General features: G+C 41.7%; 1 protein-coding gene across 5 annotated transcripts in view; it reads right to left on the bottom strand.

Moving 5' to 3' along the window:
- ADAM22 (ADAM metallopeptidase domain 22) overlaps positions 1 to 27,474 on the bottom strand; it is a 134,257-nt gene that overhangs the window by 52,633 nt on the left and 54,150 nt on the right. For all 5 annotated transcript variants that reach the window (XM_075419398.1, XM_075419400.1, XM_075419397.1 and 2 more), the window contains exons 4-7: positions 19,650 to 19,716; positions 7,841 to 7,923; positions 2,958 to 3,021; positions 2,313 to 2,382 (exon numbers count right to left, since the gene is read on the bottom strand). In XM_075419398.1, coding sequence (XP_075275513.1) covers positions 2,313 to 2,382; positions 2,958 to 3,021; positions 7,841 to 7,923; positions 19,650 to 19,716 — 284 coding nt within the window. The remainder of the gene's footprint in view (positions 1 to 2,312; positions 2,383 to 2,957; positions 3,022 to 7,840; positions 7,924 to 19,649; positions 19,717 to 27,474) is intronic.

Genomic DNA, 27,474 nt, shown 5'->3' on the forward strand with positions numbered 1-27,474 from the left:
AGAAGAGCATGGAAGGCAGAATTAATGCTTTAAGACGATTATATTCACAAAGTAAAATATGTTTAGAGTTGGGAGAAACCTTATGAGATTTTGGCAAGGCTCACTATCAATACAATATTCCTCCCTGCTAATCCCACTGTGTCTTTAATTTTTTAAACCTCTAATCGTAAGCACCAAGTAGTTTATTCTTTGGCCAAATCCCTTTCACCAAATCTGTTACTAGCTGCTCACAGAAAGGGACACATCACAAACTAAACAGAAGACAATACTTGCTCTCACCCTTTTAAATGTCCAAGAAGTATTTTTTCATCTTTAATTTTAGACTCATAGTCCCTGCCTCACTTTTCCCTACACAACAGAAATATCTTTCCTTATCTTGTATAAACATGTTTACTATTCACATAACCCCAAGAAAATCTTTTTTTGAGACACGTAAATTAAATGTTTGCAGTTGCTTATTTTGTAATATCTGTTTTTCCCTTGACTACTTTCCCTCCTCTGTGCTTTCTGCAGCTTTGGACATCACAGAATCACAGAATAGTAGGGGTTGGAAGGGACCTCTGTGGGTCATCTAGTCCAACCCTCCTGCCGAAGCAGGGTCACCTACAGCAGGCTGCACAGGACCTTGTCCAGGCGGGTCTTGAATATCTCCAGAGAAGGAGACTCCACAACCTCCCTGGGCAGCCTGTTCCAGTGCTCCATCACCCTCAGAGGGAAGAAGTTCTTCCTCATGTTCAGACGGAACTTCCTGTGCCTCAGTTTGTGCCCATTGCCCCTTGTCCTGTCACTGGGCACCACTGAAAAGAGCTTGGCCACATCCTCCTGACACCCACCCTTCAGATATTTATAAGCATTTATTAGGTCCCCTCGCAGCCTTCTCTTCTTCAGGCCGAACAAGCCCAGCTCCCTCAGCCTCTTCTCGTAGGGGAGATGTTCCAGTCCCCTCACCATCCTTGTAGCCCTCCGCTGGACTCTCTCCAGTAGCTCTTCATCTTTCTTGAACTGGGGAGTCCAGAACTGGACAGAGTACTCCAGATGGGGCCTCACTAGGGCAGTGTAGAGGGGAAGGAGAACCTCCCTCGTCCTGCTGGCCACACTCTTCTTGATGCACCCCAGGATGCCATTGGCCTTCTTGGCAGCCAGGGCACACTGCTGGCTCATGGTTAACCTGTCGTCCACCAGGACACCCAGGTCCCTCTCCACAGAGCTGCTCTCCAGCAGGTCCACCCCAAGCCTGTACTGGTGCATGGGGTTGTTCCTCCCCAGGTGCAGGACCCTGCATTTGCCTTTGTTGAACCTCATCAGGTTCCTCTCTGCCCAGCTTTCCAGCCTATCCAGGTCACGCTGAATGGCAGCACAGCCTTCCGGTGTGTCTACCACACCTCCCAGTTTGGTGTCATCAGCAGATCCAACTGTTACCATACGACAAATAGTTTGTAACAAGATGACTGGACATCTGTAACTCCCTTGAAGGTATTACTCTAGAGGTGGTTTCTATCAAAATGACAGCGTCTACAAAACACAGTTTTATTTATCTAGGATATATTTTGTAGAGTAGGGAAACACATCTGTAAAACTGGCAAATCCTTGATAGAATGGGGATGTGCATTTATCTGCCATAAATACTGCAGTTATAGCTTCAATTAACAAGCCAATTTCTCAGATGAAAACTCATTTCTTTAAAAACCTCTCCTCCCTCCACACATAATATAAACTCTTTGTGGGGACTCATCACTACAAGCACCTGAAACCACTTCTGCCTCCAAATTCATCTGTATTGAAATGCATGACCTGCATAGTACCGTGAAAGATGCTGAACAGACTGGGGATGAGAAAGACACTGAAACAGAAATGGTATTTGGCAAGTTCTTGTCTCCCAGACTTATGCTCATTCCATGGTACTCACCCTGTATCTCAAAATAGGAAAAATCCATGAAGAGTTATCAACCACTGGCAATGTGGGGTTTATTTTCATCATCTTTAAGCTACCTCAGTCCTTTCCTTTCCACAACTGCTAGTATATAATGCAGTCCATAGACCATATGACTTGTTAAGAGAAACATACATCACAACACAAAGGTCTAGAAGAAGTTTGATTCATTGGATTCAGGGTTTATTAAGCGCTTCAGGTTCTTTTCCAGTGTTTTCAGTGTTTCAGACTCTTATTTTCAGTGCTTTTTTATTTAATCAGGACAAAGCAGAGATATACAAATAAACAATTCACTATCAGAAGATTATCTGTCAAATACCATTAACAAATTTGGCCTTAGACTAAAACAAGTCAGTAAGTCATGAATATTAAAAAATCATACCAGATGGCAGGTCATCCGAAGGAAACTCAAACAACTTGGATTTGTAAACAGAGTGGAAATGGAAGTCATCCTGAAATAGTAAGTAATTTCACATATTAAACATGAATAAACTAATCCATCTCACAAGCATTAAACAGTCAGTTCCAAGGGTTTTTTTATCCAACACCTACACTAGTGAATATGCAAGTTGCGAGGCACCATTACTCTACACTCTTCTCCTTTTCCCAACTGTGATGTGATTGCTAACGCCACATTTAATCCTCTTTAATTTGAAATATCTGAGTACATCAACTGGAGTGGAGGCTGAACCAGGAGGAGAGGCGTATGATGAATTCAGAGTGGGAAGAGCCACAGAAGGGGACAGGGCACTCACAGGCTTCTCCTGCTGGCTCCAAGGGACCCACTTCACCCTCTGATGCTGCACTGCTCTACACCCAAGTGGTACGGAGTACACACGTATACACATACCACTGCCTAATTTTTGGAGGTCTACTTTTGTCTGTGGTGATGAGGACTCACATACGAGGTAAATGAGCTGGGAATGAGGGGATGACCCTTTGGCCCCAGAGCCTTACGCCTACCCTGTACTCATGAACGTCTGCATTCAACAAACAACATAGCAGGACTACTATAAGTTCTACTTACATCAGAAGTGTAGTTTTCATCTGGCTCAATAAGGTAAGTATGATTTCCATCATAGAACATCCCACTGTCAAGAGCAGGAAATGCAAATACTGATTCAATAAACAAATACTAGTGCAACTTGGAAGTAAGTTTAGTAAGTTTATAAGTTTTAAAAACTTAAGAAAAGGAAGCAGTTAAAAATTATTTCAGGAACTGAATATAATTCTGAGTCATTCTTTTGTTTCTTAGCTTCAGAAAGAAAGATGTTCTCTCCTGTGGTGATATAGACTCTTTTTTCTTCCTGTAAGTTCCTCTACAACACATATAAACACCACAAAAATTGGCTAATTTAGCCAACTGAAAATCCAGTTCAGAGCCCCCACTCCCATGCAAGAGAGATCTACCTGCAACAGATAAACAAGGGACCTGCCTTTACAAACACGCGTATTTGGAACACATGCACAGCTTTCCCCCAAATAAAAATATTACTGAATTGACTTGTTCCTTGTGTTTTCATTACCTCTTTCCTCAGTAATCTCACGTAGTTCCAGCTACAAAGGGCATAAAGAGCTCCTTTAGGCATAGAGGTCTGTCTGAGGGATCTCAGCATAATGACAGATGGTCCCCTCTTTTTAAATCAAGTTAGTTCCAAGTTTATATTTCTAAGAAATGTTAATAGCTATATGCATTACATGACGTTCAAGATAAGGAGATAGGAAACCCCATCAGCCAGGCTTCTAGTGGATTGTGGTGAAAAGAGATAGAGGACCAAGCCTTCCGCCGTACTGACGGATCTGGCAAAGTACTCATGCTCTTTCTTAATGGCATAAAATCTTGTCAACCACAGAAATTTGAAGGTCATTCGTGATATGTGCACTGCTATGTATCTCAGAAATTCTGCCACTGTTTGCCCACGCACAATCACTGATTTTCCATATCAAATTCCAACACACAGGTTCAACTCTAAATGAAGAACAAACTGAAGTGTTAAGGCTCTCTAAATGGATGAAGATAGTCTATGACAGTAACACCAGATGCTTTTGCATTATCACTCCAATGTATAGTAAAGGTGAGGTCCATGCCTGCAAGGATGTTTTCTATTAAGAATTACTTTAAGTTTACTTAGGTAAAGAGTGTACTGAGGTTTAGCCTTCAACATAATGCAGGATGCACAAGTGTGGGTGGACTGCACCTTAAAAGAAAGTGTTGATACAGACATTACTCTGTAAGAGCATAAAACCAAAGGGCATTTCTTATATCACTACCATTCTGATCTTCAACTAAATCAGCATATTTTTTTAATAATTTTGCCTTTATGGCAGTGTCATACATGCATGGTTGGGATTGGGCTGTATCAGCATCTCCTTTCCAAAGTGCAACTACTAAAGGCTGCAAGCTTGGCCATAAATACCAGCTGTAAGTTCAAACTTAGAATCATAGAATCATTAAGGTTGGAAAAGACCTCTAAGATCATCAAGTCCAACCATCAACCCAGCACCACCATGCCTACTAAACCATGTACCGAAGGGCCATGTTTACATGTTTTTTTAACACCTCCAGGGATGGTGACTCCACCACCTCCCTAGGCAGCCTATTCCAATACTTGACCAATCTTTCAGTAAAGAAATTTTTCCTAATATCCAGCCTAAACCTCCCCTGACGGAACTTGAGGCCATAAGTACACAATAGCAGCACGAAAGCAAGATTATTTATTTATTTAGACTACTCTTCAGCAAACTTTTAAGCATCAAAAAAACCTCACTGGAATTATAAACAACAAAACCAGATACTTTTCTTTTTTCTTACGCAGCTTTTTTTTTTTTAATCGGTAAAATTGATTTAGGTTCTGCACATGAAGATGCAGTTAGCAAAATATCATCATTCTGTTCTTGACTATTAAGAAATATAAGCATATATTAAGCTAGTGAACCATTACAGCTATTCATGAGCATACTTCTTGTAATATCATTCACTTACAGTGTTAACCATGTACCATGAAGAGAAGTAGCTTGGGTTACTGACTGTATAGCATACATGGAACGTGATCATGAGTATACCTACAGTTAAAGCTGTTTCACCTTTTAAATTACTTATGCCTATTCTTTAGAAATAAACACTGTCTGCACAGCTTAAGATAAATATTCTAGCACCCATTGAAGCTTCTTTGCGTGGGAATAAGACGAGATCTGGGAACATCCTGCAGCTCTTAATCAGGCAAAACTTCCTACCCTCTAACTGCAATTTTACTTAAGTACAGTCTGCAAGAAGCAGCACTATCAGCAAATGGCTTCTCGTGTGACTGCTGCATTCAGCAGCACTGACCTCTGGTCAACTCACTCAACAGTGACAAGAATAATAGTCACAGCTGACCTACAGATCCGACTTGCCCACTCAAAGCCTTCATGGCTCTTTTCCAACCGACTGCAACAGTCCAGTGTTCTGTGAACAAGCCACATGCTCACGCATATGTTAGAGAGAAAGCAGTAGCAAAACACGGGCCATTTCAAAAACCTGAATTTTGATTGCATACATTCTTCAAACAAATTTGGAGTCGTGAAAGTCTGATTTGCAGTAATAACAGCAGTTTTGATATTCACCACCAGTGGGCAGCAAAATCATAGACCAACCTGCCGTCTGTGCAACTCGCCTTGAACACAGTTCTGCAAGTCGTGCCTGACTATAGCTTATCTATATCCCAGCAACCAGTGTGTTTTGCATTCAAAATTTTTTGTGTTAACTCATAGGGAACTGTGGTTACTGCACATCCCACAGAAAATGAAAAAAAAAATCAAACAAAATGGCTCGCTCAAGAGTTAAGGTTGCAGAGATGCTTTTTCCATTAGCAAAGTCACTAAGAGAAGAAATTTGTAATTTTAAGTATTCTGTCACACAGTCATCTAATTCACTTAACTAATAAAAGGAAGACCACAGACATTACCAACAGAAAAACTCATAATTTATGATTAAAAAACCACAACATTTTCTCACATGTATGAAAAATTCTGCTGTTAACTGGCCACGATCTAGGGATACTAATAAGTAGGAGAGGAGATAAGCATGAACTTTTGGAATATGAACATTGTTATTCTATTAAAGGCATTTGTTCTGTCTTATGCACTTCCTAAAATTCATGACAGCAAAGCTCCTGCCCTGCAGACCTTATTAGAAGAAAACTCTCCCCAGCTTCCCTCATTCCAGCAAGATGCTCCAGACTGTGGTTAAAGCTAAGGAACTCTGATGGCCGGTGTGAGTTTCTAGTAATTACTTAGCATTTAAAATCGACTGTGGTGGAGCCAGTTGTAATGATGGAAAAGGAGTGACAGAGAATGTGAGTTTAATACAGCCCAGGAAAAGATTACTTTCTCATACTGGATGCTGGAATTACCAGCCTGCTATAGTAAGCTTCATATTGAAGCTTCATATTGCATCGTGTGAAGGATAACTCTGCCGAAACTTTATTGTATCAGAAAGGGGGGGGGGGGGGGGGGGGGGAGATACCTCTCAAGGGAGAGCTGATGGGGAGAAAAAATGCATCTTTCATCACGTAACTGTATTAGAAGGGACCACTTTGAATATCAGGCAATTTAAGAATACAGATCAGCAGAAGGGTCAACCTTACAAACAAATGCACAAAAGAAGGGCAGGAAAAGGCATAAGCAGGCTCTCCTTCCTTTCTGCCTTTTCTCCTAGGAGTTAGCAGGGGCCAAGACCTAATGGATCATTGCTAATGGAAGCCATTCAGTGGCTCAGGAAGCATTAGATGCTGTTATTTTTAGGCTCACTGTACATACTGAAACTTAGCTCAGGTTTCTTGAGCTGCTCAACCTTGATCACAAAAGAGAGAAACACAGTTGTAAATCAGATAAGTGCAAGGATGACAAGTCTTCTGCATGCATTCTCCCCCTTCCTAACAAAGAGTATACAAATAAAGAAGAAAGGCACTACTTAAATAGGTGTACTTCTATGGCTGATACCAGAACTACAGAATGGTTGGAGATCAACAATAAGCTGAAGAAGATTTTCATCAGCTAAGCCCTGCCTCCTCAGAAAAAGGCAAAGCTCAGGTAACCTCCACACAGGCTTACTTGCTTTTCAAGCTGATCTCAGTATCAAAAGCACTGAGATCCGGTAATTCCCAGGTTCAACAGACACTGAAGTTATTTGGTTGCTCTGAAAACCTGAGTAGAATCTTTGAATTGTGCCAAAAGCAGACAGGTCCAAAAGCTGTACAATCAACACACAGTTCCATGTAACCTTCAAATGGCAGATGCTTTAATTACATTATCACTAAAATGATGTAATTTAAAAAAAAAATTATTGTACAATTTCATACCCTTTCTTCCAGATTTTCAAAGATTTTACTATATCAAAGGTATTATCCCATGCACATAGCTTAAGGCCAACAATTCTGTGAAGAAAATGGACTGGACAAAAGAAACTCTAAACTGACACTTTCCTTTGAAAAGAGTAGAAAAGAAAGATAAAATATATCATTGTAGCAACAACAAAAGAACACAATTTCCAAATGGTTCATGTCAATACTGGCAGTGTTTTTTATTCTTGTAGAATAGGGTGTTTTCAGCTACTTTTACTCTTCTATCTCTATAATAAATTACCTGTAAGCAATACCTGGCCACTGTCATATGTCCTCAGTTTGGAAAAAAATAAAAAAAAAAAAAAAGAAAGAAAAGAGTCTTGCATACTTTATCAGTGAATTCTGAAAACAAACAAACAAGGCTTTTGCAAGGTTCAAATTAAACCCATTTTTTCTAAAGATTGTTGGGTACTTAATATTGGTGACAAACTAGTAGGAAAATAAACAGCTCTTACTTTACTATAAACAGCTTTGTTTTGCTTAAAAGACTAATAAGCAAAGGCCAGTAAAAACAAAACACCAGACTTACTGTAATCCATGGCATGTTGACAAGGCAACAAATGATACAGGATTTCCTCGAATTTCTCCCTGGTAATAGCAATGTTCTCCTCCCTGAAATTGGAAATTGAGACTGTAAATCCACAGGACACCCCAAAGCACCACACTCCATCCTGTCACACACTGCTTTTTCATAAATACATTGCCAACCCACTGACATGGCACCAGGAGTTGACTATGACTCACACAGGTGATCATCCCACCTCCTTCTAGCCACGGTTTGGGACCTAGACAAACATGATCATTTCAACTCTCTACACCAAATGGAGATATTTTCATCTGAAATCCCTGGCATCCTGAGACAGATTTCAGAGACAAATGACTCCAGAAGTGCTCATCTTTCTTCACTGACTAGGAAAACAGTTGGAAATAGGGGGCTTGGACTCAACATCTGGTCTGCACATGGCTACATCAGACAAGATGAACGCTGTTCGAAGAGTAAGGCAATTTCCTACTTCTGAGGAGAAAGGTATGCTTATCAAATGATAACAATGCTTAACTAAAAAAAGAGAATGAATCAGAAGTGCTCACTAGTGCTCCAAAACTAATGGAAACTTTAAGTATAACCAAGAAGTAAAGGAATACAATGAAAATTAATATATGCCTCTTCTCTTCTGCAAACAAAATGCACACATTTTAAATCAAATCCAGCAGACCTTACTCAAAAAATCACCCCTTAGTTTCACAGTAGTCACACCAACAGCAAAGTAAGCCCTACTGCACATGCACTGAATATATTCAAGTATTGCACAATGTCAATATTTGTATGCAAAATTAGAAAAACAATTCAAACATCCCTTAAATTCTCACTGCCACTCTACCCTGCAGAGGAGCTTACCTATTAGAGCCTTGCCATATTCAGCTATGTCATATTACTGCACTACTGTTGGCTGCAGGACTATAAAGATTTTCAGTGGGTTTTTTTTCTTTTAAATAGCAACACTTTATTCTTTCTATTCCCTACCAGCAAATGTATGAATAATCTACCTAGCCTAATGTACCCAACCCTGTGAATATTCATACTCTAAAAATCGAACCTGGCCAGTGTAGAGGCTGGGAGAAAATTCGGCTAAATATCATCTCCCATGAGGCAAGGTCAGCCCAGTGACAATTCCTGTGACACGGGCCTGCAACACACACATGCAGACACTCACACCATATCCAAAGGCAGTCTAACGCTACAGGGGAGAGAAGTTCAACGTTTTTGCCTCCACAAGGTGCACAGCTACTGTTCATGCTGTGGTTAGCACAGTGCAAGGCAAATCTTCTGCCAATGCCCGTGGCATGCAGTTGTCCTTTTCCTTGGTTCAGTAAGTTCTCCTTCCTTCATGAAACCTCTCAGCCTTACCGGTGACTTCGAAGAGCAACACAGAATATGCAGATGTTTAATAAGAGGTCTATTGCTTTGGAGAGCTAAAAATGTAATAACATCCTACCAAAAAAAAAAAAATAAATCAGAATGACCCTAGGGTCAATTAAAACAAATGAATCATTACAATAGTGGTTAGTTTACAACTTAATCTTCATCTTGATGTTTAAGTTTGATAATTATAGCAAAATCCTGAATTGTGGGTATCTTGCCCTATGAACTGCTACAGTTCCTTGCTAATCAGCATGCAACCCTTTTTGCCCATGTCAGTCCAAGTTTTCCTGCAGCCTGTCTGTGTAGGTAGTGTGGCAAAGATACTAAAAAATGGGAAGGCAGAGATGTTAGCAATACAAGTAAAATCTGTCCCCACTGCTATCCTTTAAGATAGTTTGTCCCTACCCAGAGAGGCACCAGCTGCTGAGTAAACACAAAAGAGATGAAAAACACATTAACCGATATTCACAATGAAAGTGGCAAATAAGTAAAGCAAAGCAACAGCCAAGACAGCCAGTGATGGCAGCAGTTTGCTCCTCTCCGCAGTCTCAGTGAAGAAAGCATCTGCTGACCATACACTGACAGTGTTTGTTATTCACCTCAGAGACACTATGACCTTCCCTGGGGAGGAAAACTAAGGATGCACATTCATCTGCTTTGAAGTAACACCCGACATCAGATCTCCAAGTAAGCAATTTTCTGCAATTAGGAGAGTTGCTGGCCATTAAAACTTCTGCTACTCAGGCACTGACCCTAAAATTAATAACTTCCTTCTTCCAGCAGCTACATATTCCTATTTTAACACTCATTAATCCAAAGGAAAGGAGGTTGCTGGTCTAGCTGAGATCCTACTAACAGAGCTCATTCTTTCCTTGCAGCAGAAAGCTCCCAAAAGGCCAGCTAATAGCCACGCCACTATTCTGTGAAGTGCCAGATAACGATTAGCTTTTTAAGGAGCTACTCATTGTAGGGTCACTAGTTTCAAAACTGCTTCCTTAGTAATCTTTCAGAACTATTTACAAATTATTGATGCTTCCACAAGTTTTGACCCAGTGATAACTAAGACTGCATAAGAAAGAGCAACATGAGAAGAAAACGCATACCCTCTCACTGACTTCCACCGCAGAAAACGACTTGTTACGCATGGGTTTCTACTTGCAAACAGAAAAGCCAAAATGGCACTTTGACCTGTGTAATTGCATCGAAAGAAAATCTCTTATAATTGACGTGTCCTTCAGCAAAGGCAGAGGCCCAGCTAGTGAGGTCAGCCCTTACACAGGCCAGTAACAACTCCAGGGACCCTCGCATCACTTCTTTGCAGAGCAGGTCTCTGGACTCAGCTAGAGTGTACTGTAAACTCCTGAAAGCCAACTGTTTTGAACATGAATGGTGCCCTCCCTTTGTAGGAAGACAGCTATCACATGTACTCATACAACTCAGAGCCGACACGCTGTAGTGACATTAGTTCATAACGCTATTTCAGATTCTGAAATCAGAAATATGGATTCCAAAATTAGGATAAAGCATTACCACTCCTAAGGCTCCTCCAAAAAATGCCCGTGTTTAAAGACTGTTGGCAGTAACCTTAAAAAACATAGACACACATGTACATGACAGAATCCTGCACACAGGCGACTCACTCCAACTGCCATCGGTGACTCACTGTAGGTGCTTTCAGCAGATGGCATGTACTATCAGCCCAACTTCCCAGTTCGGACGCCAAATGAGGCTTGTGTTTACTGCCCAGTAGCTATGAGAGAAGATACTCCACGAACATAGCTGCAGGGTGTGGACAGAGAGCTCATGCCAGCACAACGCCATCTGGTCTGGGAGCTGCCTTGGCATCTGCTTGGGAGACAGCCTCTTGCCTTGCCTTACCTTGGTGTTAGAGAAAATTATTTTAATTATCAGCTGTCGGATAACGATGAGGCAGAGGAGAACAGGGTTGGTTACCTCTTCCTACTTAACTCTGTTGTCTTTAAGTCAGCTCTTGTAGCAGTGCCTAGTGTCTCTGAGTCACGTCATACAAGTCATTTTAATGACAGTCATTTTGCCCCATTCCTGCATGCCTGTACATAGGGAAAAAGGAGCAAACATTTTAAGGGACTATATGAAAATTCTTTATAACATACCCATACTAATCTGTCACATCAGTTCATCAGCCTACCTCAAGTCTGAAGCCAAGTCATAAGCACGTGATGTACAAGATTACTATAAACACAACACAGAAGATGAGATGTTGGCACGCACCTACATGGATACCAATCAGTCAGAAGAAGATAAGGTTCTGAGTAAAATGGAGAAAAATACGAATTAGATTTCCTTACTGGCGCATTATTTCTGAATGACAGAAACTTCTCTAAGTGAGAATTCACAGAGCTTGAGACTGCATCTAGAAACATTAACCTACTGTATACAATACAGCGCCAGTTCGGTATCCATAGGGAACAACAGATGTGTCTAGGCAAAGCTATCTACAGAAGTCAAGATCAAGTAAGCAAAGATCACAGAGTCACAGAATCGTAGGGGTTGGAAGGGACCTCTGTGGATCATCTAGTGCAACCCCCTTGCCAAAGCAGGGTCACCTAGATGACAAGCTAAAGCACTCTAAACTCTTGCATGGAAGCGCTCTTTCAGAAGCACAGCAGCTTCAGTTTGCTTAGCTTAATTCCCCCACAAAGGGATTAAGTTAAACCCAAAAAGATACTTTTATTTTTTAGTTAAGAGCATCTACAAAGGGATTTAATGTTCTTTAATGTTATAGCAGTAGTTCATTTCTCTTAGCTATACTCGGTCATTGCACGGTCTGAGTTTACAGGATGCTTGGTTGATGCCGCACTCTGCCTATATATGCTGTATGTTGTAGCTTATGGAAAATAAATCATGAGATACACAAAGTCTGGCATGACTTTTCTGCAAATGCAGGCACTGGACTGCTTCCTTCCCTCTGGGGCATGCAAAAACCACAGCATAGAGTGCTCAAGAGGTGACTCCCGACGGTCACAAAGTCACCCAACTTCTAACTTCAGCAGAACCACGACATCATCACTGGAGCCCACATCTGCAAAGGGATGTATGTTTTAAGCTCCTGATGGCTTCCACTTTCTGATATTTTTTTTCCCCTCCAGGACTAACTAAAAACACTGAATTTATTTTTTTATGTCACAAAGAAAAGGAAGACAAGATAATTGAACCTGCAAGATCCTACATGAGTCATGATCTGAGATTCATTCTAGTGTAGTATATTCAAAGACATGGCCTGGGAAGGACTCCTAATACTGAAAGCTGCCACTTAATTTCCTCATTCTGAGCAGCAGGATGTATGTAGAAAGTAAGTTAGTAATAGCAGGGAGACAGACAGAAAAAAATGTTAATGCAAATGTACACTAAAATTGTCAGCCAGCAGGACCATTAGGTCAGGCAAATGCATTATATACGATGGTTGATTATCTTGCCTTGGTACTCCACAGAGGATACTATGTTTTACTAAACCCCAAAGGAACGGCCTTCACAATTCAAACAATGCTAAAACAGGAAAGTGAGATATTTCTCAATGCCTATCAACTCAGCGCAGCAACATAACACTGCTGAAAAAAAAAAAAATGTCCAGAGTATTTGAGAACACACAGAAATTTAAAAATTCTGTTAACTCCTCATCAGGGCACGCAGAGTAACACTAATTCTAGCCAAAATCTACAAGAAGTAATTTGACCAGTATACTCCAGGACAAGAGTTCCCTTCGCGATGGCAGCATCCTGTAAGGCACGAATACAGCCATTCCCTGCTCCCCTACTGCACTCTCATCAGCTTCTACTTGTGGAACTTTCAGTCCACGAACTGCCACCAAACAGCAAAAATGCCTATAGTTAGTCCTTAAGTGAAAGAAGTTGCCATTTGTTCGATCCAATTTCATCCCATTTTTATTTACTCCTTTGGTCAAAGATAGTCAGTTCTCCATCTGATCCTTCTGTGCTCTGTAATGCTTCCCAGTTTTGTTCTGCTAGCAAATTTCATTAATACACACATACTTTTTCTTTTTCTTTTAACCTAAGTCATTAATGAAAATATTTGATGAGAGCAGTCTGAAGATCAACCTTGCAGGAATCCCCTGTTAAACTGTGTCAGACTCAGAGACTCCCTGTCAGCTCTTTTTCGGCTAGTTTATTGCTATCACTAGAAGTAGATTATTGCCTAGATTTATTAATAATTTGCCATGAGACAAGCAGAGCTCTGTTGAGGGAGTAGGGGAGAGGAGCTCTGATGACATTACGGGAACCCTTATCCAAAACCTTCTCTCGAACAAGCAAGAGAGTGATTTTTCTGGTACTAACAGCTTCTCTAGTCTCCGGCCACAGCCAAAAAAGCCCTGCCAGAAATAGGCATATATATAATTTCTGTATTATTTATGATTTGTTCCTTTTCAGTTTCTCTTCTGCCCCAAGGGCTCATCATCAGATTGTGCAAGCTCCGGGTACATGCACACACAGCACCCCACCAGCCCCAGGCTCCAGCATCCCAGGGCAGAGCCTCCCTGAGCTCCCCTCCTGCCAGCCAAACTGGCACTGCGGTTTTCAGGAAGAAAATGTAATCCCTCACAGGAAAGCCTGTTTAGCATACAGACTTTTCTGCCAAGTGGAAACGCCTTCCTCTTTGGTTACAAAAGCTGAAGAAAAATTAAGAGATTCTTCTACAGAGCTCTGACAGTGGGTGCCTCAAACTGGAAGATGGTGGTGGCAGCACCTTGCTATAAGATTGGAAATATACCAGGCGATGATAAAAGTGACCTGCTCACTGGCTCGGTGTTCTTTCTGGCTGCACCGCGAATTATGCTTATGATCACTTCGTACGTGTGGCAATACAGCGAAATGTCACAATGCTACTTAGGTCTCATCAAACACAGGCACTAAGACGTGACGGACACAGACATTGCCCTGAGTCAACGGACTATACCTTAACAATTCCTTGAGCAGACCAGCTCCAAATGAGGGAATTTAACACTAAAAGCAATACCCATCACGCCAAGGGTCCCCAGCCCTATCTGGCCTTTCAAGATTTTAACATTTTTCTCCCTTCTGTATTATTTTTCAAAAAAATTTAAAGAGCCCTTCAAATACACATCATGGCACACACAAGCCGAGACTTTCATCACAGCAAGGGTATGAAGAGCAATAATTCTCCCCTCCTGTGCACAAGCATCAAAATAGCTGTAAGCTACAGCAACAGGCCTGATGCGCACGCTACTAGCAAAACAATGCACATAACAAAAGCAAATAATGACTATTTTTGCAAACTAAGGGCTCTGCTTTGCTGTGCAGCATCAAAACGCCATTTGCCCCACAACCCTCACTGTCCAACCTCCGCAAGAGCCACCACAGAGCAGGACGCCACGCTGGCACACCCGGCTCAAGAAGACAGCTGTGGGTGTTACTTTGGGGACTGATATTTGGTGTATTTTAACAAGGCAAACTAACAGTCAAGAATAAGGTTATAATTAAGGACAGTTACTAACTCAGGAAAAAGTATCTAAGTAGCAGCCAGTGTTCCAGATAAGCAACACCTGATGGTTACAGACTTGTTCAAACCAAGAGATTGCTGACAAGTGGAGGACATTAAACCATCTCTAACCAGAAGAACAAACACTTGGTAGCTTGAACCACGGACGTGCTGGAGAAGGACACTTAATCAGCATGCTTCATGTATGCTGCAAACTTGGCAGTAGAACTGAGAATTCATGTATCTTTATTTGAGCCACCCTCATTACACTACTAAAAATCACACCCCCTGAGCTGGAGACCCCAGCCCAGGCAAAGACCCTGACCAGGGCACTAGTATGCCTCGTGAATTTACGAGTACTAGATCTTTAAACCAAGGTGAGAAGGCAACTAACCAATTGTAGTTAGGAGGGTATGGCTAATAGGTGGTACTAACATTTTTTACTGAATAAATACGCGATGTGATTATAAGTGCAAGTGCTGGATTTGTGGAAATCTCCCACGTCGTACCCTGTGCAGAATAAAAGCAATGTCTCCTCTCTAAAGACACTTTGTGTGTTTTGGGAGCTATTTTCAATTTCAGGTAATGGGGCTGGTTTGAAGGAAGGCACCAGGCACTGCCCTGCCCACACTTGCTGCTGCGCAGGCAGTGGCTGAGCAGTGTGGGGGCCAGCAATACGGCTCAGCACAGCTTGGGACACTAAAATCTTAAGTCATAAGGCAAGTTTGGCCCAAGCTTCTCCATTAACACTACAATGGAGGAAAAAAGTACCTAGCATTTAATATTACTCCATTTATGTTGTTCAATGCGATTATGATTAATAGCATGCTGTGACACAGAAGCAAAAAGCAACGTTCTTTTATGCTGTGAGCACTCTTGCTGTAATTTTGTGCCCAGAATACACATACTGTGTTTACCCCATCACACTTAAGAATTTTACGACTGCCTATGAAGTATCATTCCTTCTAGTTATATTTAAACATGCCATCAAAAATTCATGGCATTTATCTACCACAACTCTACCTGTGCAAGTTCTCTGACTGGGATCTGAATTATTTTCATTTCTTAAGTTTTTTTCACAAAGCAATTTTCTAAGGACTCACAGAATTGTCCAATATTTTGGTGGAATACAGGCAGAAACATTTAGTTCTACACTTTCCAAAGAGGAAAACTGAAACATTTTATATGAGAAAATGTCACTGAATAGATATCAGTTGTTCATTCTGTGGGAGAAAAATCCAGCAATGTGAATTACTCCGCACTATAGCTTGCTTTTGCCTTTCATCTCACTGGCGGCATCAGTGACAGAATGGTAACCCAAAAAAAGAGAGTGCACGAGAGAGAGAGAGAGAGATGAAAGGACAGAGAGATATACTGCAGCAACATAAAGTATACACAAGTTGAGTACTCATGTGCTGTGAGCATAGGATTAGCTGGACTAACACAATCAGGAAAAGGCAATGCATGAAGGGTTTTTCTCTTTCTAATTAATTGATTCCTCTCTCTGCTACCAGAAGCAATTCAGGCAAATATCACTGCTGTCCTAGCAGTTAGAGACATGATCCAAAGTAAAGGAGGGTGTAGGGGGGGAGGGGGGAGAGGAACACTGTAATAATTGAAAGATCTACCTCCTTTTGTTTTTCTTAAGCACTGAACATTGCTGCCGGTTTAATAAGAATGTCTTAGGTGCTGCCTAACTGTGCCAAATCACCAAGGACATGTCACAGAGAAGCCTCTCTTCTGCAGCTGCTAAATGCTGGTACCCTGCAAAAACATGTGTAACATGTTCCACTTTCACAATGGTCCAATGCATTAATGAATTATGCAGCAGTCAAATACAATTCAACTTTCTCTTATAATAAAAAGGTGTGTTAAACTGAAGATTCTCCCGCACATAAAAATCCCTTCGCTCCTGGAAGTGGCATTTTTAATGATCTGAATGTTTGTCCCTTTCCCCACCCTCTCCTCTCTGAAGCATCTTAAGCAATGGTAGAAGATCCGTCTGTATTTTACGGCACAAGAAGTTTTACTGGGGGAGGGGGCATGGAATGGAGAGGTGGAGGAGTGGCAAAAGTAGTTACCAACTCCACATGGTGTATGGGCCCAGGCGGGTATCTGCTACCCAGACACATTCATGCCTGTAACACTCCCAAACTGCCGCGCGCACAACCAGCTGCCTTCCCACAGCAATTCAGAGCTCCTGTTTTCTCCCGTATTGCTGATGGCACAACAGCAGCACTGACGACTTGCGTGTTTGTGCAGTATTCCTGCGCTGAGAAATGCAAGGGGGAAATGTATACGTATTTTAAAATACACCTCTCCTTACGTCACTAAGCAGGCCAAGAACAGAGGAAGTCCTTTTGCTGTATAAACACGCTTGCTCAAAGCCTGCAGCTGGCAGACTTTTTCCTTCTGCCATCGTTTCTCCACCAAGGCAGCAAGAGAGATGTTGCCAGGCCGCCTCTGCTTCTGCCTACAGCCAAAGACAAATCGCACAGAGGTGGGTGAAGAGCAGCTCGTTGAAGCGACTGATAGAAACCTGGCTCCTTTCTGAAATACCTCTTCTCCTGCTTAAGAATATTCTGCGTAGCAGAGTGCATATTTTGTGATTTATTTATGTTGCATCTTTTTGCTAGCTGTTTTTAAATAAGTATCTAAGCAATCTGCACAATCCTTAAAATCTAGTGTAATAATTATGTTTTGCCTGGTGCGTATTATAAATACCAATTTAAAGGTGGTTCTACCAGTCAAGGTAAACAGTTTCAACAGAGATTGAAGGTACAAAATCCCCATCATGAAAAATTCTTGTAATTGCAGTAAGATTTTTCAAAACATCTAATGTAAAACCAGAGTTCAGTTTCTCAAATTCAAAACAGATACTGCTGGGCTTTTCAGAAATTGTTTGACGGATGAACAGGGCTCTCCAGACCACTTACAGGTGCTCTGAAAATTACTGGCTGGTCAGAGAGAGACAGATTTATTTTTAAACAGCTATTGGGTACTGAAATTAGCCTCACTCAGTGTCTGGCATCAAAATGTACTCGGCACCCTGTACTCTTCCAAAAATCTTTTGATATCTGAACTTTCCTGAAAATGTGCCCGTGACTGCAGCCAACGGGCTCTTCCGGACGTTTTGTCACAGCAGCTGCTTGCCTCTCCTCCAGTCCCGGACACTCAAAAAAACAAGCCAAAAATGCATGTTCCCCCTTCCTGGCACACTTCCATAGGACTGCTGCCTGCCGAACTCCCGGAGCAGTGAGGAGGGGGCAAAAGAGGTACCGCACACCCCAGCAACCCCTTCGCCCCTGCCCGCCAGAGCGCAAGATGCGAGGCAAGTGGAGAGGGAAACACAACAGCGGAGCAGCAACACCTCTCCTCTGCAGTGCAGCCTCGCGACCCTTCCACTCCCAACTTGGTCCACCTCGAGCATCAAGGTCAAAGCAGCAATGCTGGTTCTCTACTTACAGCAGATTTGAGAGTACTAAGCAAGGCAGTGATAGCCATCCCTCAAGTTCTATCATGAACCTGCACAGCAGCTAACTGAAGGGGAAATAATCTCTGGGACTCTGGAATATTTTGCCCTGAAAATATTTTATGACCCTTCCTGTCAGAGGCCCGATCCTCCCATTGCTTCCCCATGCAATTAAACAGTACTTACATGAGAAGAGCCACTTCTTTCAAACATTTCCTTGCTTGATTAAGGCTTACTCATCAGAAATAGATTTGTCTTAATTCAGTGATGGGACTCGGATAGATTACCTTTGCTAACTTGCATATATACCTTGACGCAGACAAATGGATTGTTTTGCTCTTATTAATATCAGCTATTATCCTTATTTCTGCTTTGACTCATACTCTGAATCTGAGTCAAGACGTCTTGACTGCAGAGCATGGCTGACTGAGAAATTAGTCTTTACAATTTAATAGAACACATATGTGTTTGCCTCAGTCTGATAATGTATGCAGACGACTATCAGAGAGTAAAAAGAAAGCAGATTTCAAGTTTGCAAATGCTATAAAGGGATAAACCAAAGGAAACACATATCTTCAGCTACTCAGTGGCTAAAGGATTCAGCTACTCAGTGGCTAAAGGACTGCTTCATCCATTTCCACTTCTACTTTCACACTGTGGAGGTTAACACATTTGTTTCAGGGTATTTACATGAGCTCAGATTTAGTAAAAGACTTTTGGAGGTTTTTTTAATAAAATGTAAACTTTGAACAAAATTTGACCTGATCGGTAAATTTAAAGAGTTTCCATTATGCACAGCACGTATTACCTTCATGCACATCTTATCTAATCTACAGCAACTTTATACCTGATGTCTACAAAATACTGTTCTAATAAACAGCAGGTCCTCAAGAAAATTCTCCCATGTTGCATGCAAATAAGACAACACTCCTGCAAAGACAATAGGACATTTCACAGAAGATAACTGCAATGAACAGGATCTTGTAGCCATCATGGCAACAAACATCCAGAGAAAGAAACCCACAGTTTGAGACGGTGACTAGATATTTGGAAATATTATACAATAAATCTCACTGTTCTCAAACTTACAAAGAAGCTCATTAAAAACAACAAACTTGGGGTTTAGTACAATGAGGAAATGCTAGCTACCAAACCAGAAAGATTTTCTTCAACAGGCATGAAAAGTTATATTTACTAGTAAAAAGAACTACCATGTATACATTTTTCATGGATACCATTCTCATATAAACATTAATGTACTAAATTTGCCAATAAAGCTTATTTATCTTATTTAAAAATCTGAAAAGGTAGAAGACATGAAACATGCTTGCCTCAGGAGAGTAACACAAATCACCTGAAAAATCAGGTATCTCTCAAGAAAAGAGGTGAGTTTGCGTTAACATGAAAAGCAAAGCAAATTAAAAAAGCAAAGCGTAAAAAGGAAATTCTTACTTTAACTTCCACTGTCTTCCCACCTTGCTCGATATGCCTCTCCAGATATTCAGAAGACAGCAGGTCACTGCAAGAAGAAAAAAAGAACCGTAAGCCTTGTGCATGTGTTCTTGCACTCCCTCTCAGCAAGCACCGATTAAACATTTACATTTGAAAAGGGCAAAACCTGCAGGATACTTTTCCTAAAATGTTCAGAAAAATCACTGAAACAACCACCTCCAATGGAGTTACACAGTGCACAGGATACATTGATTTTTAACACCAGAAGGTGGGACAAGGAAAACTGAAGTGGGTTTTCTTCATAGAAAGTTCAAAACTAGCCACTGATAACGATTTTAATTCAAGAGACTTCTCTATTTGCTGCTAAAAGCAAACAGTAAGGAAGTTAGGTGAACTTTAAAAAAAGAAGAAAGCAGAAGGATGAAAAACCAGCTGGAGTCACTCCCGCAGCAGGCCATATCTGAGGGGAAATGGCAGCTGCCTCCAGCAGACTCCTAAGGGCATGATAACGAAATGACCTTGTAATACCAACATGGTGAGCTGGGGATCTCGCTAAAGCAGCAGGCAAAGTCAACCCTCAGCCCCCGGAGCTGCCCCACGCGGTGGGTTCACGGCCCGGCCCGCTCGGCGCAGGCGCGAAGGCAGAGCGGGCGCCACACCGTCCTCGGGCCCCGGGGCAGGCCTCCACCGGGCCATCCCTCACGCTCGCTCCACCTGGCAGCCCAACAGCTTTGGCAGTGGCAGAGGAAAATGCTCAGGGCAACAGCAAACCCAGCCTCAAAAGTACAGGAGGCTTTGGAACAAACACTGAAGAGAAAAAGCAATCACACCTGAGGTAAGCATATGTAAGTTAAATGCACATGGTTTTTTATCAAGACTCTTCATGCTAAACCAGTCAGATTCTCTCTCTCATAAGTTATTTTGTAGGAAAGCAAATCATCTACATCAGAATTTTCATTAAACATTTTCAAAGACTGCAAAATTTTACTGAGATGAAATCTGTATAGAGATTTGATATTGTCCCACCTAAGAGGAGATGAAACTGGAAAGGCTGAAGAACCGGTAAAGAAAACATGACCACAGGCACGCTGACTGACGGGACAGGAGGCAACGGAAATCTTCTCGGCATAAGAGGCAGAATTGAATGTCCGTCCTTCAAAGAACAAAACAGGTAGGCTAGGGGCGAACGGACCTACTGTGGGAGGGCAAGGACAGCGGAGCACAGCCAGGGCAGCAGCCGCTCGGCTCTACAGAGCTTCGCCCAGCTGAACAGGCAGCAGGGCCACGGGCTCTTTTGCTCACGTAGGTATTGGTGACTGCCCAGAGCAAGCCCTGAGCAGGACAAGGTTGGTAGCACGGGTCCCTCCATATCAGCCCAACAAACTGCCAGCTTGATATTTGCATTAATAACCCAGGCACAAAAAACCAGGAGGGCTCTAAAGAAATATGCTGATAACGCTTAGTTGGAAAGCACGGGGAATAAAGAAGACTGAAAGAACTCCCACAGGAAAGAGCTGGATGACCTTCAGGACTGGATATTAGAAATAGGATCAAATTCAATTGTACAAATAGAAAATTTATGCACTTAAGGGCTGGAGGGAATTTCTATTATGTTGTTTTGGAGGGCCTGGTTCATAAGCAAGAGAGACAGGACCGCACTTGTTTCTGGCAAAATAATTTGCCAGATCAATAGGGTGTCTTCCTGAAAGACACAACTGTCATCCCAGAATACATCAAAGATGTATTTCCAGTCAAACTTAGGTAAGATTAATACCACTGTCCAAAGGAGACCTCTTCTCAAACACCACCAACAGGTAGTGGACAGCTCTGTTTAAGAAGTTCAATTACCCAGAAGTGCAAAGAGGCTCCTGGGATAACCAGAGAATGGAAAGCTCCTGAAGTCTAGCAAAAAATTGAGTTGTAAGGGGATCCGAATGCACCAGGGTTTACACACCAAGATGTAAAGGTAGCTAATTAGGCTACGGAAGATTCTGGCAGATCCTCAAATGTATATGGACTGTCAATGAGTCAATGGCAAGTGGATGTTAAAAAAAAAAAGACTTTGTATCTAACTGCAAGCGACAGAGGCAACAACACGAGGGATGCTAATAAATTTCTGAATGGGAGCATCCAAGGGACAACTGTCCATGGAGGTGGGGTCCCCTCAGTCATAGTGAGTTCACAGCTAGCTGCTGCTGAAAGCAGGAGGTCTCAGTGCATCCTCAGCAGCAAGTGTTGAACCTAACTTGTGTCAGCACGAGCACTCATCAAAATACTCTCGGTGTCAGAACTAACACTCATCAAAATACTCTTGGTGTCAGTACTGGCACTCGTCAAAGCACACTTGGGAGGGTTCAACAAACCCATGTTTTTGCCACATTAGGTAACTCAAGTCCCTTGTGAAGAGGTACAATGAGTCCAGAGCTTATGCAAGGGAGTGAAAATACCCAAGCAGCTGCAAATAGCAGAGGAAGACAGACCAAGCAACTCCTTCAGCCACTGCAGCACCAGCATGACCAGCTGCCCCCAGATTCGCCCTCTAGGACCCCCTTAATTCTCTTCAGGCCTATACCTATATGGATGCTTAGCACAGCAGCCTGCAAGTGAGCCTTTATTGAGAAGCACCTAAAAGAGATGCTGTTGTTTGAGATACTGATTATAATCCTCTAATTCCTCTTAGAAGTGAATATACAGCTGGGGAAGCTCAAAGACTGCTATAAGGTCTGTATGTCTTTTCCAAATTTAGAAAATTATACAGATGCTCTCTTAAAATGTATTTAGTTTAGCTTGCTGAAGTTAGATACATAGTTTCTCAGCATTCACTACACTTTCTTTCCACAAAACGTCTATGCTTCCACGGGTTTACTAAAGCCACCTCTGTAGTTCAGGGCTCTACTTTTACTCTCAGCTATTTCTGGGGGACTCAGTTAAACTAAGGTTGTTCTCCTTATCTGATGGCCAAAAAGGGTTTTGTGCCAAGGAAGATGCAATAGATTATACAATGTAAAATACTAAAGTAAGTATACAGTACAAAAGACAGAGATCAAACATAATGACTTAACTCGGAGGGAGTTTGCAGTTGTATTTGGAGCGATGACAGGGTCTTCTCATGTGGGTCTCACAAAATTGCTGATTTTTGAAAGATACTGCTGTTAATGTTTTTATGTTCTGGAAGATCGTACGTTACATTCTCAAAGATCTGGAAATGGTGTCTGGCATGAGAAAACAAAGAGATTGATCCTTCTCTGCCTTGTACAATGCAAGAACTAGGAGGCAACAGAAGAGGCCAGTAAGCTCAAAACTGATTAAAAGAGACCTTTTCTGGCACAGCCCCTGTTTAAAACGTGGAACCTCTTGCCACAGGAAAGCATGGATGCTGGAGGTCTGTACTGATTCAGGCTGGGAATGGACAAGTTAATGGACATAATCAAGGGCTGCCAAATGCACAGAAATCGTACCTGACTCAGAAAGTCTTGGAGTCCTGGAAAAGGACTCTGGGGAAGCCTAATACATGCTTGTTCTGCTCTTCTGCTTCTCCCTCAGCATCTGCCTTGGGCCACTGCGACAGGACAGTTGGCCAAGCACTCCTCTGACCTAACCTGGTCTGCCCTGCCTGCACCCTGGCAGGGCCCTGTTTCTCCTGGGCGTTATGTAGGGGCCCCCAGCATCCGGCTCCAGGCCTGACAGTGGTCAGTGAGCTGCTCTGCTCCCACCCACCACCCCTCTGATGGTCATACTCAGGTTGTTCAAGTTGTGTTTATTTTCAAATTAGGCCAACAGAATGATTCATAAACAGCTCCATTCATTTCATCCTCCTGCTCCTTCCCTACTTTCAGGACAAAAGCACTGGAAACAGCTGGGGAGCTGCTGGCATCCCCCCGCCTCTCAAGGTCTGTTGCAGGTGCCTCAGTTCCTGAAATGAGCCTGGCTGGAAGGGAGATGCCATGGGATCACCAGCCTGCACAGCTGCTGGAGACCAAGCCCCAAGCTCACTAACAGATGACCGGTCTGAAATTTAAAGACATTTTTAAAGCCTACCCTAAGCAACATGGCATGCAGGATATGCCCGGAAATATTTTATCAGTAGAAAAACCTACAAATGATGCCGTGCTATGCTTCACTATTATTATCATTATGACTAACTGCACAGAAAATATCATAAAAAACACAACACTTGCAGATCCAATAACATAATCAGTGCTATTACAAACTAAGCTACAACATGAAAATTATACACAGTCTTGGACACTTATGCCGAAAGATATGCTTCTCTCATGAAATCACCTCGTAGGTGCAGTAATGTTTTGTCTTCAGTAACAGTGAAGCACACAACTGTGAAATTTTAATAAAAGCCATTACTTTAAAACAAACAAAAAGCTATAGTGAAACACTTGGGAAACACGATGAAAACTATATAAGCAACACAAGACACTGAGCAATCAGCATTAAAATAACAAGCGATTCAACATAAATTGTACAACCCTTTCCTATGGTAGAGATTAAATAGGAATAATTTAGCTTGCCCGCCAAGCTATCCTAAAAGCCATCTTTGTCAGTTTAAGTAGTAGTTTTGGTATTAATTATAAAGAAAATCCGCATGTGGAAAAAAAAAAAATTGTTTTCAGAAAAAAAAATCTTAGAAACATAAAGGATGTAGAAAATTACAGTGGAATCAACATCTACCCTATAAAAGACAATACTGCAGAATGAGATTTTCAGAAACATTTGCTGAGGCATTGACAGAAATTCTTTAAAAAGGCATGGCAAAAACCTGCGTATGTTAAGACCTAAAAATAAAACATTTCACAGGAAAGAAGCACATGTGATCTGTGGCTTCTACAAGGAAAAACCAGTTATGCTAATAATACTAAATCTGTTTTCAGAGGTCTGTTGTTTAAAAATGCACACAAATCAAGTAGTGTAGTTTTGTTTACAGCAGCATTAATTTTTGGAGCATTATCTTAAGTCACAACCATATGAGTCCATCCCGTACAGACCAATAGCATAAGGGCCAGGACAAAAAAATAAGCAAGCTGCTCTCTGCTCTTCCAACTCTCCCAAACAGTCACAACAATAGTACAGAGGAGGAGGCGGCTGGGGGAATTTTCTCACAGAAGAAGGGCCCAGCTAAGGAAATGATCCTCAAATTCTACCTTGAACTAACTGTAGCATTTGCGTATGAGGTTTATCAAACCAAAGCTGGGACTGGGAACCAAGGAAATGAGATGAGTTTCAGAAATAGATAGATGGGTTCCCCAGCAGAAAAGGGTTGCTTCAGTAAACAAACAGAGAAAAAAAAACAGAGAGAGAAGTGGACAGGCCAAGTGTTCAAAGAAACAGAAAAAAACCCCAGGATATTATAAAGCACTTCAACTTGAAAGAAGAAATAGACCATGAAAGATTTTTGAAAAGGGAACAGGCTTGCATTTGAATATGAAATGGGTAACAAACTGGGAATTATCCCTGGAAATGAAATCAAAACGTTCATTTTCAAGAAAAGAAGGAAAATGCTCATCACCAGCTTCTGAACAAAAATTAACTCTCCAGATTTAAGAGACTGCAAAGATGAAATCCCTAAAAGTTATGGGAAAAAAAGAGCAGAAATGACAGGGACCTCTTCAGAGACCATAGGAAGAATTACAAACTTCACAAATGTAGAAGTCAAGAGAGTTCATAATCATAGTACTAAAATGCATCTTTGTTGGCATACCAGTGTTATAAATCTGTGATTCTGTGAAATGAGAAAAATGACTGGATTCGTGATATCCAATATGAATGCTGTGTCTCCTTGGACACTGTGGGAATTCTTTATCATTTCTTCTGTCTGCTCACCCTGATTTCTGTCTCCACAACTCAGCATCAAGTACACCTGAAATTTCAGATTAAATATGGTGCCAGACAAGGACATCAAATGAGACATCTGAGCTGAGATGCATTACTGAAAAGGAAGACAGAGTTTTAGCTGAGATCAGCAGAAAGGTCTGGATGGGTTGAATGCCAGGAGGAAACTGTCAACAGACATAGGGAGACATTCAAGAGAAAACGACAGGTTCAGGGAAATGATGGAGACACTGATAAGAGAAAGATGCCATATCAACTGCACAATTAATGTTTACCCACATTGCAGGAGCAAGCTGTGAGAAAGGAGCCTCCTGCAACGCCACGCTTGAGAGGGATGAGGTAAAATAAATGAGCTCTGTTGGGTACCAAGGCACATGAGGATGACGAAACTTCTCATCAAGTGAAAGATTTTGCCCCGATGGTACATCCTCTACCAAGTAACCTGGAAAGGTCTGAATTATATAACTCAATTATATAACGGGAAGTTATCTCCCCCCTAAAGAAGGGAAAAGGGAGGGAATCACAGGTTCATATAGGAGATTATTGCAAATATTGAAACTACTAGCAATTTATCTTGAGAAAAGTGCTAAAAGACTCCGTTTATTAACAGGACCCACAGATATGGAAGGAGTGACTAGGGAAGGTAATTCTTTAGAAGAGCCCATTTTGTACACGAGGGAAGAGAAGGCAGGGTGATTATTACCATGAAGCAAGAATCAAGAAAGTGGAAAAACAGATGAGAGGGAAGAGAAGGGATGTTTCTATCTGCCAGGTAGTAAGCGTACAAGGGACAATCAGTATTACCTCGCATTACACTATGGTCCCAAAACATTTCCAGTATCAGCCATGAGCTAACTAAAAAATACAGCAAGCTAAACTCAAAAAAGCCACTTAGCCAGCAGACATCTGTATCTGACTAGCTAGGACATTTTAATTGTCCTTTATCCTCATGCCTACCCAAACACCTCTTTAGTCATACATGATCTTTCCTCACACTTCAGGAGGGATTAGCTATCTCCATACTCCATGAATCTATCTGCTTTAATGGCCACAGCTCTAAAACTTTCATCCTCTCCTTCCTCTAAAAAGAATTGCTGAATTTCTTTTTATATGGATAGTTAATTTAATGACCATATCTGTTAAATTAGTCATATGGACTAATCAAGCAGAATTAGGTAGCTTCTCTGAGATACAGCAGCAGTTTTCCCAGTGCCTACTTAGAGGAAGGAAAAAACAACTGAGAACAGCAGAGCCGGTTCTTGTCTGCACAAATAGAAGCTCCTCCACTTTTTAAAATATTCTTACTGTGCTTTCCTGTTCTTGCTGCTGCTAATATGAAGGGGAGAAAGGAGAAAGTAATTACCTAATGTTTCTACTCCTACTGACTATTTAGGACTTTCTTCAAAAAGAAATCGGGGGCTTACAAATGGACTGAGTCCTCAAAGGACTGTACACTAATGCTGAGTCGCACCCAATCTCAGCCCTTCCTTGGAGCTTAATTTCACATTTCAGTAACAGACAATGATACACAACTTGAATCTCTGATGACGCTTCTTCCAAATACTAACATTTGCTCAACTTTTTCCTTTCCAGGACTTCTCTTTCAGATCCCTAATTCCATCTGACTTGAAAATGCACTAAGTCCCTTCACCCCTCAATAGCTAATCTGTCTGTAGAACACAACAGTAACTGCTCTGCACCCCAATGCAGACACCCAACTGCACAGCAACCCTGCAGCCCTGCGCAGGGCCTCCACCTCTACCACCAGACACGAAGTTTTACAGCTCTGGCTTATGAACAGCATGAGGTTTTACTGGATTGGCTTCATTTCTTGCTAGGAAAGGCTTAAGCACGTTGAAGACATTCTTGCTGAGTTTCACTACATGTCTACTACGCACATGGTTCCTATTACTAGCATAAAAAAGGAGAGAGGATGCAACAAAATCTGCAAGGAAAACCTGTAAAGCAACAGCGGTAGTTTCAA

This window comes from Opisthocomus hoazin, chromosome 4 (assembly GCF_030867145.1).
Source record: "Opisthocomus hoazin isolate bOpiHoa1 chromosome 4, bOpiHoa1.hap1, whole genome shotgun sequence".
NCBI lineage: Eukaryota > Metazoa > Chordata > Aves > Opisthocomiformes > Opisthocomidae > Opisthocomus > Opisthocomus hoazin.